This window comes from Panthera pardus, unplaced genomic scaffold, assembly GCF_024362965.1.
Source record: "Panthera pardus isolate Hobbes unplaced genomic scaffold, ASM2436296v1 HiC_scaffold_15, whole genome shotgun sequence".
NCBI classification, from domain to species: Eukaryota; Metazoa; Chordata; class Mammalia; order Carnivora; family Felidae; genus Panthera; species Panthera pardus.
The window spans coordinates 20,659,201-20,676,871 of record NW_026526710.1 but is presented as its reverse complement, the minus strand read 5'-3'; the positions used below and the strand labels follow the sequence as shown (position 1 = coordinate 20,676,871).

At 54.5% G+C, this 17,671-nt stretch overlaps 1 protein-coding gene across 3 annotated transcripts in view; it reads left to right on the top strand.

Annotated features, from left to right (window-relative positions):
* Positions 1 to 817: 817 nt before the first annotated feature.
* The window catches only part of MYO18B (myosin XVIIIB), a 258,324-nt gene continuing 241,470 nt past the window's right edge, over positions 818 to 17,671 (top strand). For 2 of the 3 annotated variants that reach the window (XM_053902225.1, XM_053902226.1), the window contains exons 1-3: positions 818 to 983; positions 15,862 to 16,007; positions 17,437 to 17,595. In XM_053902225.1, coding sequence (XP_053758200.1) covers positions 15,969 to 16,007; positions 17,437 to 17,595 — 198 coding nt within the window. In that variant the 5' untranslated portion in view covers positions 818 to 983; positions 15,862 to 15,968. Of the gene's footprint in view, positions 984 to 7,626; positions 7,750 to 15,861; positions 16,008 to 17,436; positions 17,596 to 17,671 lie in introns of all 3 variants that reach the window. The other variant, XM_053902227.1, reaches the window with a different exon arrangement.

Below are 17,671 nucleotides of genomic sequence, written 5' to 3'. Positions count from 1 at the left end.
AGAGAGAGAGAGACAGACAGAGTGTGACCAGGGAAGGGGCAGAGAGAGAGAGGGAGACACAGAATCCAAAGCAGGCTCCAGGCTCCGAGCTGTCAGCACAGAGCCAGATACAGGGATCAACCTCACGAACCGTGAAATCATGACCTGAGCTGAAGTCAGACGCTTAACCGTCAGCCACCCAGGTGCCTGGACAAAGCACTTTTTATTGCATCCTGTTGGATGCAGCATTTAAGACTGGGCCCTCTGGGGCCAGCACCGCCTGGGTTCCAATCCCGGCTTTCCACTGCTTTGGGCCAGTTGGTCGACCTTTCTGTGCCTCAGTTTCCCCCTCTGTCAAACGAGAGTGGGGAAAACCCTACCTGGTGCGGGGTTGTCGGGAATAGTAAATGAGCTCAGGAAAGCCCCCGGGATGGCATCTGGAGTGTGACGCGTGTTTTCCTGCATCGATTCTTCACCACAAGGCGGCAGAACTCGCTCCGGTTATTTTTTTCCAGAGTCCCGCTGGCGTGTGGGGCCCGGCTCTCCTCCTCGCCCAATCCCTGCGGCCTCCGGTGGTTATCTGTGTAGGGCCGAGGCCGGAGTGTGCGGCCTGCCCGGGGACAGGGATGACGGCTGAGAATGTGCTTGCGTGGGGAGCTGTCCCCTCCCCTGCTCCGCGCCACCAAATATGTCCATGCTGTCCGATGCCTGGTCAACGGCCACCCCGGGCTGCCGTCTCCCGGCCAGACCTGGGGCTCACCGGCTAATTTTAGAAATGACTTGTCTGCTCAGCTGCTGCCATCACATTGGCGCAAAGGGAGGGTGTGGGGAGGACGGGGAGGAGCAGTCAGGGAAGGGGATGTGTGTGAGGGTGTGGGTGGGGGTGTTCCTAGCAATTCTCCTTCGCCCCTGCTGTCCGGGCTTGTTGGGGTCTCTGCACTGCCGGCCGGGCAGACCTCTCGGGCCAGTGTGGTGCCTGTGACCTGTGGCCTCGTGCAGAAAAGGTACCGTGGGGCCGGGTGTTACGATGGGCAGCTTGCGTGCGAGCTGATGGGCATAATTTTCCAGAATGTGCCTTTGGGGGCTGGAGGGGTGGGTGTCTGGCCCCGCGGTGGGTCTACTGAGGGCCTCTCCAGCCAGGTCGCGTCCGACAGCCCGAATCGTCCGCTTGGAAAGCAAGAGCATTTCGTGGAAGTCATTTTAGAACAAAACGCCAGGACGAGCGGACTCTTTCAGAGATTCCCCCTTGTCTGTCGGGACCCACCCGTTGGCTAGCCATTTTTAAAAATATGTTCAGAGTCATAGGATACCCTCCACTTTGGAATCTTAGCCGACGTATGTCTGCTGGGTTCCTATTTTTCCTCCGCTACCACTGATTTCTGCGTAAGGGGTCGTCAGTTAACGGTCAGGGAGTGACTCTTCCTGTCCCCAACCCTGTGGAGGACAAGCCTTAATGGTAGTGGCTTTTGATTTTAAATAACCATGTGCGTGGTGGGGGAGGGGAATGGTGGTTCCCGGACAAAAGCTTGAATTTCATGCGGCGCTGACTTGACCCTCTGTCCCAGGAGGCGCTTTATCAGGGACGCCTTGTATCAGGCGTCTGTTTGAATGGAGAAGTTGCACAGACCTCAGTGGCAGGGGCGAGGGGGGTGGGGGGGACAGAGAGGGGGCCTTAGGCTAACAAGACCTCCCTCCCTGGGGGTCCGGAAGACATCAGCAGCTGCTGCGGACGGCAGGGACACGGCTTCTGTGCTGCTTTCTTGTAGAGGCGGCTGGGAGGAAAAAGCCCAGCTGGTTCCAAGCCGCCCAGTCTGGCCTTGACCCGGCCGGGGCGTGGGCTTCCGTCCCACAGGGCCCGGAAAACTGGGCTGGGACTTTCTCTTTGTGGCCGGGCCAGGAAGATGCCCGCCCTGTTCAGTGCACCGGCTTGTGGTGGCTGAGGGTCCCTCTGGAGCGTCTAGTGTCCAGCAGGGTGGTGGCTTCCTTGGGTGTTGTTTTTGCTTCTGATCCTAGCTGTGTTTGCTGAGCAATATGTCCACGGGGCTTGGGGAGGGCCTGTGTCGCAGAGGCTATGAGTGAGCTCTAGAAAATAACAGAAGGAGAAGGCGGGCTGGGGAGAGAGCGAGGAAGAGGACGAACAGGGTCTCTTAGCCCCCTGACCTATGAGGGAGCGCCCTGTCACCATTTAGTAAATACCCGGTGCCACCTGCACGCAGGCCTGGTCACCTTGAGTCGCCTAGCTTGGGCTCTGCCGACTCTGTGACCTCGGACGAGTCCCTCCCCAGTTAAGCTTCAGTTTCCTCTTCCAGACCTGAGGGGGGTTGGGTGGGACTATCCCGGAGCTTTCTTCCAGGACCCGACATCGGGGCAGGATTTCTCCAAGTCTCTCTCCCTTCCTCAGCCTCACCTGGGGGCCTTTCAAAATGCAGATTCCCGAGGTGCTGTGTGAGACCTGCCCAACCGTCTTGGGGGAAGGAGCCCAGGAATCCGCAGATTTCAAACCTCACAGGTCGCTCGGTGCCCGTGAGTTGGAGAGCTGCCCTTCCTGTGGCATGAGCTAATGAAACCGCAGAGGGGGGCTGCCCGGGACCCCCCACCCCCAACCCCGACCTGTGTCAGAGGTCAACATATAGTCACACAAAGAAGAAACACACACATGCACACACACACACACACACACGGACCTCTATTCAGGCCTGATTATTGCAAAATATCCCAAGGCCGGTGTCAGCCGGGGGAAAGATCAAGCCCTTCTGGTGGCATTTCGAGAAGAGAACAGAAGGCCCAAAAGCCAGAGGGACTTCCTGAAGCTGCCAAAAGGTCAGGAACTCTAGCTGTGTTTCTCCTGGGCCATGATGAGACAGCCCTTCAGTGGGTCCTGGCTTACTGGCCTGGTGGAGAAAAACACTGTCCCAACTGTCCGTTTTAAGCAGGAGGTTAGCTGCTGTGGGATACGGCACGTCCTTCTTTTTTTTTTTAAGGTTTTACTTGAATTCCGGTTCGTTAACATACGGTGTTATATTAATTTCAGTTAATCTTTTTAACCCATAAACTATTTTTTAGAGCTGTTTTAGGTTTGCAGCAGAATTCAGGGGAAGGCACAGAGATTTCCCATGGACCCCGTGTCCCCACACATGCATAGCCTCCCCCATCATCAACATCCGCCACCAGCGTGGGACATTTGGTACAATGATGAGCCTACATGGACACGTCATTATCACCTCAAGCCCATAGTTTACATTAGGGCTCATTTTTTTAAAAATATTTATTTATTTTGAGAGAGTGAGCAAACATGGGAGGTGGAGAGAGAGAGAGAGAGAGAGAGAGAGAGAGAATCCCAAGCAGGCTCCACGCTGTCCGCATAGAGCCCCACATGGGGCTCGGACCCACGAACCGTGAGATCACGTCCTGAGCTGAAGGCAAGAGTCAGATGCTTAACTGGGTGGACCAGCCAGGTGGCCCACATTAGGGCTCATTCTTGGTGTTGGACCTTCTACGGGTTTAAGCAAAAGTATAATGACATGGTATCATGCAGGGGATTTTCACTTCCTCCGTGCTCCTCCTGTTCACCCTTCACTCCTCCCCAACCCTGGCAACCACTGATCCGTTTACTCTCTCCATAGTTGTGCTTTTTCCAGAATGTCCTATAGTTGGAATTGTACAGAATGTCGCCTTTTCAGATCGACTTCTTTCACTGAACGGCATGCATTTAAGTTTCCTCCGTGTCATTTCACAGTACCCTTCCGCCACAAGAAGCTGTGTGAAATTGAATTATTTGAAAAAATGGAGAACGTGGGTTTGAGACAAGTGGAGGGCCATGGGGTGCTGTCAGACCCAGGCCCGCCTGTAGCACAGAGAAGGGAAGCAACTTGCTCAAGGTCACACAGTTTTGCAGTACAGGTGGTAGGCTCAAAACAGCCCCTGCTCTCGGAGCACCTGGGTGGCTCAGTCCGTTAAGTGTCCAACTCTGGCTCAGGTCACCATCTCGCGGTTTGTGGGTTCGAGCCCCACATCAGGCTCTGTGCTGACAGCTCGGAGGCTGGAGCTTGCTTCGGATTCTGTGTCACCTTTGCCTGTTGCCCCTCCCCACTCATATTCTGTCTCTGTCGCTCTCTCTCAAAAATAAATAAAACAGAAATTTAAAAACAGTCCCTATCCTCCAGGCTGACACCTGTGGAGCAGCCTGGGGTGCCTCATTTTGGGGATCGTAACCTAATTTGCCCTGTTAGCCCCACCCCCAAAGCCCTGTCCATCCTCCTCCTCCTCCAAGCCTCAAAGGAAAGGATTAAAGCTTAGGTCTCGTGTCAACAGAGGCAACAAATATGAACGTTATTAACCAAACAAGGTCTTTGGGATGAGAGCTCACAGCGGGGTCGGCAGGGGGCATATCGCGTAACTCTCAAGGCAGATGTGTGACTCTCTGTGTCACACACACCACCACCGCCGCCCCCATTCAGTCTGAAGGATCCAGAAGCACCATCACCTTCATCTGAATCACCCCCCGCCCCGGGCGTGACTCACCCAACTCCGTGACTTTCCTGTCCTGCTCTGCTTCGCACTGAACCTCTCCCTAACGCCTTGTGACCTTTAAGAACTACAGTTTCTGGCCACGGAGGAAAGATCCTTGAGAATCCGCAAGGTGGGGTCACCAAACACCGGGCCAACCCTCACGCTCGGAGAAACAGGAATTTATCTGTTTCTTGGGTCCCAAGGGAATTTACCTCCTCCCATCAAAGACCGAATGCCTTTTCAGCTGTTTCTTGGGTCCCAGCTGGGGTTTGAGTTTCGATTTCACGGAGGGCAACCGGATTAGCTGTTGAGTTGAGAGAGCGAGACGGTTGCTCAATGGGATTAAGTGTCTCATTGGTGCTGGATATTCCTGGGAGCTTGGGCTGGAGTTGTTAGCCCCATTTTACAGATCATGAAGTGAGATATAGAAGCTTACGTGCCCCAAGGTCACGCAGAATGAAATTAAACTGGGACTTTTCTTTTCTGCCGGAGACTGTGTATTTAGTCTGGCATACTAAACAACAGGAGCTAAGATAATAAATTATACCACACTGCTTCAGACGGACAGATGACACAGCCCATTCACACTCCTTGCCTCACTTAATCCATTGGCAATCCAGTGGGAAGGGGGGTGAAATTGAGAATCAGAGAGGTTTAGTGACTGTCCAAGGGCACAGAGCTACTAAGTGGTGATAGGTCCGGGAATTTCTTCTCTTCTTTTGTCAACAGTGGGTCACCTCGTTTTCTCTTTTTTTTCTATTATTGTTCTTTGCTATTGATAACAAAGAAAGATGATTTTGCCCTTTGTCTCCCCATTAATGCCCTTCTCCACTTCACATGGATTTTTTAGATCAAGGTGTCTCAACCTCCTCCTTATTGACACTTGGATCTGGATAATTCTTTGCTGTGTCTGGGGCAGGGAGGGGGGGGAGGGACGTCCTGTGTACTGTGGGATGTTTACCAGCGTGCCTGGCCTCTACCCACCAGATGCCACTAACACTGGTCCCCTCTGGTTGTGACAACCAAAAATGTCTTCAGGCAATGCCAAAAGTCCATTGATGGGCACACTGATACCCAGCGAAAACCACTGACCTAACCCAATGTGATCCGATAGAACTTCTGCAATGATAGAAATGTTCTGTACCTGTGTTGTCCAGCATGGTAGCTGTTGGCCAAATGGGGCCATTGTGCATTTGAAGTCTGTCTAGGGTGACTGAGAAGGTGACGTTTTGGTTTAACTTAATTTTAAATAATTAAAATTTAACTAGCCACCCTGCGGCTGCTGGCTGCTGTATTCTACGGCACAGCTCAAGGTAGCAACACAGCACGGGTAGGAAGACAGCCCTCTGATGGGGCACTCAAACCCCAAAAGCAGTCAGGAGAGCCCCCCCAGCAGACGTATGCCCAGCTCCTTGCTTCACAGGTGGCCGGGGGAACACTGGCCTGCAAATGGTAAATACTTGGCAGACGTACCCCATGTAGCCATTGCTGTGCCCACAGCAGGCATTACTAGTCAATCACCACAAGCCCTTGGGCTAGTGGGGATCATTCTCAATGCCACACTCTGGGCAGTTCTCAACTGCGGATGAGCTGACACTGGCATGAGGGAGAAACCTCGTGGGCCTCCCCTGAATGAGGCCAGGAGGCCCATCTGCGAGGTTTAGCATCTCATCAAGCTACACGGTGACTGGTAGAGGCATGTGGCCAACCTACGTCGGTGTGACAACCACAGATAGGGAGAGGAGAGTGATGTGCTGGAGGAACCAAGACTTTTCACTAATCATTTCTCCAAGAAACACTCACTGCACGATTTAGGGATAGAGGCAAGGGGTAGGGGGTGGAGGTGGGTGCCGGCCTGTTGGCCACTGATGTGCAAAGCATGGGCGGGTTTTAATCCACGGGGTGTGATATTCATATGACCAAAATATATTTCCCATATATATCCGGTCTTCATCTACAAATCAGGGCTGGTAACTCCCTAAACATTGAGAGTGATGAACGTGACCTTTGTTATGCTAATGCCCAGATTTTGAAAAGCACCTAAGGATGGGGGTTGGTTGGCCAAAGAGCCAACCACTTGGAACTTTCAGTCCCACCCCTGACCTCTCTGGGGACTGGGGACTTGGGACAGGGACTGGAGACGCGCTGGAGATTGAGCTCAATCACCAGTGGCCGAGGACTTAATCAATCATGACCATGTAATAAAGTCTCCATAAAACCCCAAAAGGACAGTGTTTGGAGAGCTTCTGGGTTGGTGACTGTGTGGAAATTTGGGAAAAGTTGAGCCCCTGGAGCAGGCACGGGAGCCCCACACCCTTTCCCCAGACCCTGCTCCGTGCATCTCTTCCTGAGTTCTAGCCCTTCATAATAAACGGGTGAGCTGAGGAGCGAAATGTTTCGCTGAGTTCTGAGCTGTTCTAGCAAATTAATCCAGACTCAAGGAGGGGGGTCATGGGAACCTTTGATTTATAGCCAGAGTTGGTCAGACGCACAGGTGATGGCTCGGGTTTGCGATTGGTGTCCAAAGTGGAGGGTGGTCTTGGGGGACTGAGCCCTTTACCTGCAGAATGTGATGTTGTCTCCAGGTAGATAGTGTCAGAATTGAGTTGAATTGAGTTGACTCCTGGTCGCCCTGCAGGAGTCTGAAAACAGCCTGGTGGTGTGTGGGGAGCCACCTCCCCCTCCCCCCATTGGAAACGGGTCCAGGAACCCAAAAGACTAGAACTTAAATGGGGACAATAGGGGACAGGGCTGCTGTGAATGTCACGGCTCACAGGTGTACAGAGCACCCAGTACTCCCACATTCCTGGTGAAGAAAAGCCACTTCCCCCACTGGACAGAAGGGGAGCTGACACCTTAAGAGGTTTGACAAAAGGCAGGTGGGGCCCCAGCTTGGCTGTGAGACCTCCAAGGCTGAGGTCAGCCCACTGAAGGATGGCATCTGCTGTGTTCACCCTGGCCAGCCTCTTGTGAACTGAAAAGTGTCCACTTCTGTAGCAGAGAACCATCTAGAAATCTCCCGGGGGACGGTGGCCGGTGATCTGAAGGATCACCTGAGAAATGGCTGAAGGCTTCAGATGAGAAGATTGGGGGCAGACCCCACTTGTGTCACATGGAAAACCTTGTCTGTCTCTCCAGAGGACAGAACTGGGGCCAGCAGGTGGCTGTCCTGGCAAGGCAGCTCTGTGGGTGGGAAGAAAATGTGGCAGACCCCAGGGAACAGGGAGTTGAAGACCCTAGACTGTTCCAGGATGCCAGAAGGTGGGTTCTGTGGCCTCTGAGAGCTTTGTAGTTCTGGTCCCAAAGAAGAGTAAAATTAGAGTAGACCCTGAACGTTTTACTTAGTAGTGAGCTCCCCATCACTGGAAATGACCAAGAAAGGACTCCTTGACTTTCTGTCTAGGAGATTCCTTGTGAGAAGGTCTGGTCCTCTGGGAATCTCTGATGGTGGTTACACATTGCATTCTCCACCCCTGCCACCCCATTTTCTCCATTCTTCTCCATCTCAATGCCTCCCTTTTTCCTCTCTCCCTCCCTTTACACTCTTTCCTACTGCTAACATCCCTGCCCTTTATTCTCATTAGCCACCCCTCTTCTCATCTTCTAGGATAATGTGGGTTTTGCGACTGTGGCCTTAATCCTCAGCTACTTGTTAGCTGTGGGCTTCCCTTGCCCTGATGAGGGGACGGTGTCCCTGCGTTGGGCAAAGTCTCTTTTCAATACTACATGACCCTTTGGCCATCAAACTCCAGGTCGGGGTGAGCTTGGCTGAATCATGTATGAATCATGAGAGTCCCTTTGTCCATTAAGCCTGCATTTGACAAGGGACACCTGGGTGGCTCAGTCGGTTAAGCGTCTGACTCTTGGTTTTGGCTCAGGTCATGATCTCGAAGTTTCATGAGTTTGAGCCCCGAGTCAGGCTCTGCACGGACAGCACAGCCTGCTTTGGATCCTCTGTCTCCCTCTCTCTCTGCCCCTCCCCTGCTCTCTCTCTTTCTCCCTCTCTCTCTCTCTCTCTCCCAAAAATAAATAAACATTGAAAAATGAAAAAAAAATATAAAAATAGAAAGCAAAGGTGCACCATTCCACCTTCCATGCCCAGGGCAGACATTAATAATCAATCAGAGCATTCTTTTCCACTGAGCCCAGATAAAAGTTCAGAGTCCTTCCCATATATCACTCCAGGCAGAAACTAACCATCTGTCAGAGGTGATAGTGAATTGAAACCTACTTGCCCCCCTGGCCGTATTGGCCAGGGTCTTACCGGGAGACCGCATACCCAGCTGGTCAATTGGAGAGCCTTTTGAATGAAGGAACTCTTCCGAGAGTGGGTGCAGCGTTAAGGAAACCAACAAAGCGTGCTGAAGCATCCAGAGAGGATAGTGGTGGGCTATTAGCCTTGGGCCTGATGCAAGGCACGGAAGGTTAATAGAAGAGCCTGGGGGGTAACTGCAGTCTGTTCATGGAGAGGGACCTCTCCAAGGGGCTTGTGGCCGTAGATAGAGAAACACAGCCTTTCCCCAAACTAGGGGCCAGGGAAGCAGGGCCAGCAGGGGGATAAATACTCTACCGTTTGTGGTTCCCATACGCAGGTCTCATTCCAGAGCCTTCCACTGAACAAACTCAACAGGAGGCCAGAAAGCCAGGGAACCCTGAGGGCTGCAACCCTAGTGGTCAGCACCCCAGAGGACAGAGCGGTCTAAAGATGGGAGTGGGGTGTTATGAGACACAGAAAGATGAACCAAGCGTCCACTCTTCCCTCCCCCAACAGCTTCCGTAGACTTGAGGCCCTTCCCTTTGGGAAATGGCCCCAGACCTGGCTGCCTGGCAAGCAGAGCCTGAAGAGGTCCTCAAACTCAGCAAGCAGCATGGATGTTGGTAGCCTTGTTGACCTTGTCCTTCCAGATTTGGCCAGGGCCACATCCAGCTCTTGGCCCCCTTTAAAGAATAAAGTTGTACTGACACAGCCACGCCCATTCATTTACATATCACCCAGGGCTGCCTCAGCAATGCAAAGGCAGAGCTGAGTAGTGGAGGGAGACCCTGTGCCCTCAGTGCTTGAAGGGCTTACTATCCCGTCCTTTGCAGGAAAATTTGCTGACCTCTCCCGGGTGCAGCATGCCGGGACCAGCCGCAGGAGGAGCTGCTATTTCCTCCAGGACCAAGGAGGCAGGGGAGGGACCCGCCACCAGAGCAGGAGAGGGTAGCCAGAGGAAGGGGCGGCCCGAGGGGAGGGTGCCTTCCGGTGGAGGGAGGCAGCCAACCCGTGGCCCCCAAGCAGGGAGGGCGTGGGTGCCCTCTGATCTCTGCCAGTGGGGGGATTGCCGTGACCTTGAACCCACTTGGAAGCTGGAAGGTTGTGGAAGATGTGTCTAAGGGGCAAATGGAAGACACCCACCTCAGGGGCATCTTCCTCTCCCCACGGTCTTCTGATCCTGGCATGCCCGGCCTCCCGTGTGACCGTCAGACCAGATGTCGAGCACCCTAGCCTCGCCCTGGCTCTCACAGCGGCCAACACCTCTGCCTGCCTCCAGGCGCCTGGTGAGCTAGCTGGGGCGTAAATACACTCACCAGTCACACTGTGGGCAAGATGGATTCCAAATGGAAGTCGAAACAAAGAAGGACCATGCAGCGACGTAAGGTGTGTGGCTGGTGGAGCGAAGGGCAGGGTGATGGGGGTGATTGGGTGGAGCAGGCAGGAGGCTGTGACCGCTGGGAGGGTGGCATGGGCTGGCACCGTCAGGAAGGCATCCTGGAGGAGGTGGCCCAACGCGCTAGTGAAAGACGGAGGCTAGGAGAAAGGAACAAGAAGCTGCTGTGGGCCAGACACAGGGATGGAGAACCTGGAAACCCCCGGGTGCTATAGCGACCGTGGGCTCTGAAGTCAGACCGTCTGGGTCCATCAGGCAGCTTCGCCGCTTCCTGGCTGGGATCAAGGCACGTCCCCTCCCTCCGACATGGGGTCACTCACAGAATCCACCCTATAATCTGGTGGCTCGTGACCGTGAACGACGTGAGCGCTCGAGTTCTCAGCACCGAGCAGCGCCCAGATCTTAGTGGCACTGTCATCAACGGTCTTGCTTGCGTTGCCTCCCTTCCGGGGTCGGGGGGCAGAGACCTCAGGGTGGACGGAAGGAGGAGGGATTTAGGCAACTGGGTCATCCCCACTCCTTCCCGTGTGGCCTCGAGCGAATTTGTTAACCCCCTCGATTCTCAAGCTACGACAGACCTGGTGCCGGGACTAACACCCGACAGGTGCCAACCAAATAGCAGAGCACACACAGTGCTACCCCCGGATGTACCTACTTGAGCCAACTTCCTGGGGTTCCACAACGTGCCGCCAGGACATAGGGTGCCTCCGAGCCCCAACCTGGCGGCCCCAGGTTGGCCCCAATTATCACCGCCAGTGTGAGGCTGAGATGACAGCAGGGCACGGGTAGGAGGAGAGGGACACATCCTGGGGAGCAGGTCTCAGCTTGACGTTTTAGCTGGGTGACCCTGGGCAAGTGCCTCAACCTCTCTGAGTCACTGTCTGCTCTATGGGAGAGATGCCAACCGCCTTGTGCCGCTGTGAGGGTGAATGCGATAACAGCTCTTAAGATAAAGAAATTCCAGGTCCGGCAGGAATTTAAGGGGGGGCTGGGGGGCAGTGGATGCTGGGTTCCCCAGGCTGGCTTTGACCCGTGGAGTCAAATAAAAATGAAAATATGATCAACAGCAGTTACTGGGGATCGGGCATGTGTGTGGTGTGTGCGTGGCTTATTTTACCACTGAGAAAACAGGCTCAGAGAATTTCCTGGGGTCCCACCGTGTGATGGTGGTGGAAGAGCCATGATATCATGCCGCCCGCCCTCCCCTCCCCTCCCCTGCCCCGTGGATGCCGACAGCACAGGGGGGATGTCAGGAGTCCCTGCCACAGGCTTGCTTGCCGAGGGCCCGCTCCGTCCCTCGTCCGTTTTACTCCTGATTGTTACCCACCCCTGCATTCAGTCACTCATTCAACACACATTCACAGAGAGCTAAGCGCGTGCCAGGCACTCTTCTAGGCACTGGGGCTACATAAGGGGACAGAACACACGGAGCTTCAGGCCTTCATAGGGCCATGTTCTTCAGGGTGAGTCAGAAGCTAAACAAAAAATACACAGCATGATGGACAGTGATAGCAGTAAATGCTGTGGGAAAGAAAGGACGGGATAAAATGATGGGTGGTGCCGGGATGCGGGGGTGGGGGGGTGGCTATGCGTCCATTTAAATAGGGAAGGGAGGCTCATTGATGAGGTGACACTGAGCAACGGCTTGAAGGAGGTGATGGTGTGAGCCACGCGGGGACAAGCATTTGAAGCAGAGGGAACAGATGTGCAAAGGCCCTGAGGCGGGAATCTGCACAGAAGGTGCCTCCAGAAGGTCGGTGTGCCAGGAAAGGAGGAGCGAGCGGGAGAGGCTTTAGGGCAGATGGTTTGAGGGCCACGTAGGCATCTCTAAAGACTTGGGAACTTGTGTTTTGAGACAGGGGAAGTCACCGGAGTCCTGGCCGCTGTGTCAGGACTGGGCATTTGGGGAGGTGAGAGGGAAAGCCTTGAGGGCCCCGTGGGGCCACTCAGATCCAACATGTGTTCAGGAAAAACTGTTTCAAGCTGTCCCTGGCTTTGGGGATCACCTTTCCCTTCACCAGCCTCTCCCACCCCTAAGGGGGAGACTCAAGACGTTAATACCATGAATTCTGAGCATCCGGGGCCTCCTCATGGGCTTAAAACAGAAGCTGATGAGGCAGGTGTGAGTTTTAGACCTGGAAAGGAACGTGGTGATAAGAACACTTACTTAAATTAAGGCTTGACAAAGCCTTCCCAGGAGCACTGGCTCCTGGCCCTGGGTCACTGGGACTGGCCTGATGCCTCCGAGGGGCAGGACGCGGAGAGTGATGGCTCTCTCACTGTCCCCCTATGCTGTGGGCCTCTGGGCAGGCCAGCAGCCCCGGCTGAGGACAGCCCATATTGACAGCCAGGATTCTCCCTGGAGCCTTGAAGCCGAGGGTGATCCTTGGGAAGCCGCCACTGGCCTGGCCAGGCCTCGGCTGGATGGGGAGCCGGCGGCTGGGGGGGTGGTTGGTGGCCAGGCTACCTCACGTCAGGCCTATTCATAACCTGGGCTCTGCTTCCCAGGCGCATAGAAGAGCGGAGTCTGGCTATGAGTGACTCGGGGGCCTCCCCAGGGTCTCCCCTCCCCTTCCCCTGCCCCTCTCCCCAGAGATCTGATCTTGTGCCCATTCTCCACCCCATCGGTCTCTCATGTGCCTTTGCAAGCTGGAGAGGCCATGCTGTGAGGAACTTTCTTCTCAAGGCAAAGACTTGGCCGTCTGCCCTGGGACATGTTTCCGGGGTCTCCCTGTGGGCTTGTGACCTCATCAGAGCCGCAAGGTCCCTTGGATCTTTGGATCTCGAGATTTCCTTTTAGCCAGGCCCCACAGGGGCCCTGGGGTCTCATCCAGGGATGTGCTGGTAAACGTTTAATGGCCAGCTCCCGGAACAAAAGCCCTGATCTGACGCATTTGCCCATTTCTGGGGTGTAAATACCCCCATAGCCAATTTCAAGCCCTTCAGGTGACGTCACAGAACACGGAGCTGGAAAGAGGTGGCCACGGGGAGCCCTTGTGAGATGATGGGAGCCGGTTTCAGCCCAGCCCAGTCCGCCTCACCGGCTTCCAGGACGTACAGCATCCTGACAGACAGACAGCTGTCTGTGCGACACACAGGATCACCTTGAACTCTGTGCGAACCATCTTCTTATGGATAAGTCACTGAAAGAGGCTACCCACAGACCGACCATGAACACTCTGGCTTTCAATGGTGATGGTGGTTCTGACAGCTGGGAAGGGGGGCATCTTCCAGAAGGGACTGGGAGGGAGGGGCGGTGGTGGGGGGGACACTGCTCCGAGGGCAACGCCCAGCACAGACGTGCGGAAAGTTGGAGGGAGGAGAAGACGTCCACTCCTTCACTCCTGACCACTTCCTTTAAGACCTTGGTGTGCTTCCTTCCACTCTTGGCTTTCTGTGGAGCGTTTTGGGTTTTGCCCCTTTGGGAGAGTTTAGTGTGTGCAATGCTGAGCTCTGCCTTCTAATCTCTAGAGGGAACACAGACACCTTCCAATATCACCGTGTTATGGAGCACGCGTCCCGATCGAGCCTCACACACTGCGGGTGGCCCATGGGGGACGGTGCAGCCACTTGGGAAGACAGCCTGGCCGGGGCTTAAACAGTCAAACAAAGCGTCACCCTGTAGGCTTAGCACTGCGACCCTCAGGGATCTACCCAAGAGAAATGGAAACGTAGGTGTGCGATGATTTACGTGGCTGTTCAGAGCAGCGCCATTCATCCCGACCCCATAAACGAGAGGTGATCCATGGGTACAAGAAAACGCCAGTTAGCTCGTCTGCACAACAGTGCGGACGAACCTCGAAGACATTATGCAGAGCGAAAGAAGCACAAAGGACTGCATGTGCTAGGGTTCCATTTATAGAGAATGTCCAGAAAAGGCGATCTATTTAGTCATACACAGAATGGTAGTGGTGGCCCGGGGCTGAGGGTGCACACAGCTGGTGGCTGCAAATGGCCTTTCTCTTCTTTTTAAAGTTTACTTATTTTGAGAGAGAGACAGAGAGAGTGAGCAGGGGAGGGACAGGGAGAGAGAGAGACAGAGAGACAGAATCCCAAGCAGGCTCTGCACGGTCAGGACAGAGCCCGGCATGGGGCTTGAACTCACGAACCGTGAGATCACGACCTGAGCTGAAACCAAGAGTCGGACGCCAACTGAGCCACCCAGGGACCCTGCAGCGGGTCTTGGAAGGGTCTTTTGGGGGTGATGGGACTGAGGTTCTGGTGGCAAAACTCTAAAACTTTTCAGAGATCATCACTGCATGTTTACAAATGGGCAAGTCTTCTGTCTAGCATAGAAATGATGCCTCAGTGAAGCGGTTTCTAAAATGCTTCCTACGTACCCTTCTCAATGGATTCATGGCATATTCCTTCAAGTCAGATGGGCTCTAGTTTATTCAGCCTCCTCTACTTCCTGGCCACACGGGCTGTGTCTCTGGGGTTGGGGCTACCAGCCCCCCAGTGATGAACTTCTCTGCTTTAGAATCACTTCCTTGAGCTTGTTATCCAGAAGGGGCCTTGCTAGGTCAAAAGTCGTGAACATTTGTCAAGCCTCTCAATCAGATGCTGAATATACTAAATTGTTTCCCCCAAAGCACCAGCCCAATGAATACTTTTGGTTCCCTGTCCTTTCCTAACACGCGTGATCCAATTATGGAGCCCGTGGCACCCTCACAAAAGAAAAACACACTATTCTATGGTGTTACAAGTCAGGAGAGTGGTTGCCCTGGGGGGGGAGGGGGAGGGGACAGTAACTTTAGACGGGGGTGTGAGGGAGGGTCAGGGGGCTGTAATGTTTTCCAGTACAGAGCCCAACGCGGGTCTCGATCTCACAAACGTAGGTCATGACCCGAGCCCAACTCAAGAGTCAGACGCTCGACTGGCTGAGCCCCCCAGGCTCGCCTTTCATTCTTTTTTTTTTTTTCTAAGTTTATTTATTTATTTTGATTTTTTTTTTTTTATTTGAGGGAGAGAGAGAGAGAGAGAGGGAGGGAGGGAGGGTGTATGAGCCGAGAGGAGGGAGCAGAGGGAATCTTAAGCAGGCTCCGCTCTCAGTGCTCAGCACAGAGCCCGACGCGGGTCTCCATCCTGCAACCCTGGGATCGTGACCTGAGCCGAAATCAAGAGTTGGGTGTTGGGCCGACTGAGCTGCTCGGGCGTCCCTGTTCTGTTTATTTTTGAATTGAGACAGGATTGACATCCAGCGAGTGGATTGTACAGCTGGGTGAATTCTTTCATACGACGCACTCGTGTGGCCCCCTCCCGGTTCAAGATACAGAACAGTCCCATCACCCCAGGAAGTTCCCTCGTGCCCCTTTCCAGCCAAAAGCTAACAGGTCCTCCGACCTTCATCACTATAGATTAGATGTGCTTGTCCTCGAACTTGTAACAAATAAAACAAGATGTTTTAATCTTCATCAGGGTGCTGGTTAAATAGGTCTATTCTTTAGGGGAGAATAGCTGCTTAGCTGTATATTTAGGTCCTCTTCTGGTATATGTTGTGTCCCAATGACAAGTTAAAGTGCGGGGTTAAGGGTAAAGGATCTGGGGGGTGCTGTCCACTCCATGGCCAAGGGCCTCCATGCTGATCGTTGTCCTTCCAGTGGGCCGTGCCCAGCCACGTGACCTTGGTTCTTGGCGTCGGCGGGGGCGGGAGCAGGGCTGTGTCCAAGAGCTAACCTGTATCTCTCTTCTCTCCACCCCTCCCCGTGTCTCCGTGTGTCAGTCTTGTGTCTGTTCACCTCATGTGCCCTGTGTGTCCATAAAGCCACATTTCGTGCTGTCTGCAGAGAGCCCCGCATCATCTCATCTCAGCCTTGACACTGTCTCAGCATGGCCATCTCATCACGCCTCGCCCTGTGGGAGCAGAAGGAAAGTAACACTCAGGGCCCAGGCTGGATCCACAGGGCCGACTTGACCCTCAGAGGGCAAGTCAACGTGGGTGGCCCAGGCTGCTCCCTGTGGTGTATCCAGTCCCACCTTCCATTTCCCCTGAGCCGGCTCGGTTAGCCGCGGCCCCCCTAACCCAGTCCGTGAACTCCTTGAACTCCTCCTATGACTGCCGGGTCTTTTCCTGTTCCTCGGTAGGCCGCGGGGGGAATGAGGGTAGACCACCTGTCCCGTCTGGATCGTCACGGCAGTTCTGATGAGCCTGGGGTTTGTGTGGGCAGCGGGACAGAGGCAGAGCTCTTGGCTGCCAGACTTGTGCCGTAGGGATGGCTTTCTGGGGTCCCTGGCTCCTGTCACCATGGAGAACTGGAATCAGGCCCTTCTTCCGAGTTACTCATTTCCCTTTTGTTATTTCCCACGAGATACCGTGAAGGGCTGTCTTTTTCTCTGATGCCTGCTATCTCCTTTACCCCGCATCCCACCATTCATCCACCTTACCCCACCATCCCCCATTCATCAAATCGTGCATGATTTGATGAATTGGAAGGCTGAGGTGTGGGGTGGTCGAGAAGCTTCTCCCCGGCTGCCTCCTGGTTGCCTTTGCCCCTCCCACACTGATCTGGTGTATCGCACGAGGACGGCATCTGCTGAGCGGGCCTTAAGACTCCCCTCTCTCCCATGACATGGCTTCAGCCTCCATCGAGAGAGAGAGGCGTGGAGTCAACCAGCCCCTCAACTTCCCTGCTTCTCTCTCCCCGGACGGAGGTCTGCCCCAACCTACCTTATCTCCTGGCCTCCGCTTTGTCTCCTCGTCTTTCCTACCTCCTTTGGATTCCCCTTTACTCAGCCGGGCTGGGGTGATCAGGTCCTTGCCAGCCACCCACCGAGGACCTTGATAAGGAGCTTATTTAAACCAGGGTATAGCTCTGCCATAGAAAGCACTATACGTTTTTACTCCCCTCCGTGAGCAGTCATGGTGATGCCGGTTAAAGATGTACCCCCCGGTCGGCCAGAGCGGGTGGCCTTGCGTCAGCCCCCAAGGTCGCTGCAGTCCGCAGAGGAGTCTCCGCTGCCCCCTGACCCCAGCCGGCTCTGGTCTAGACTCTGCTTCTGGTGTAAAATGCCAGCATCCAGCCCCTGGCTGCCCGGGTCCTGGTTTAAGGGCCATCAGGAAGCCACAGCCCTGGGTCAGTGGACTGGGCTGTAGCCACAGGGTTGGATTTTTACAGAAACCCCCCAGAGCCCCGCCGAACCTCATCCGCTTTGCCACGGCCGCTCACGCATGCGCTTGAGTCATGTATGTCCTCCCTGGGGTCCCCTCCCCCGGGTTCCACTGCTAGCATCTTAAAGGGCCACTTGCTTCCACTGGTTCACTCACAGAGCTGTCTCCTTCTTTGCTTCTGCAAAACAGATTCGGGAGGAGGACAAGAGCCCTCCACCTTCCTCGCCCCCTCCCCTGTTCTCTGTCATCCCAGGAGGCTTCATTAGGCAACTGGTCCGGGAGACTGAGAAAGAGTCCAAGGAAGCAAGACTGAGGAAACAGGCAGCGCTTGGCTCTCCTGAACAAGAGGTAAGTGGTCCCACGGGAAGGGGGACGAGGTGCCTGTCGATACCCATCGTCCTGTCCTATGAGACTCCCCAGCCAC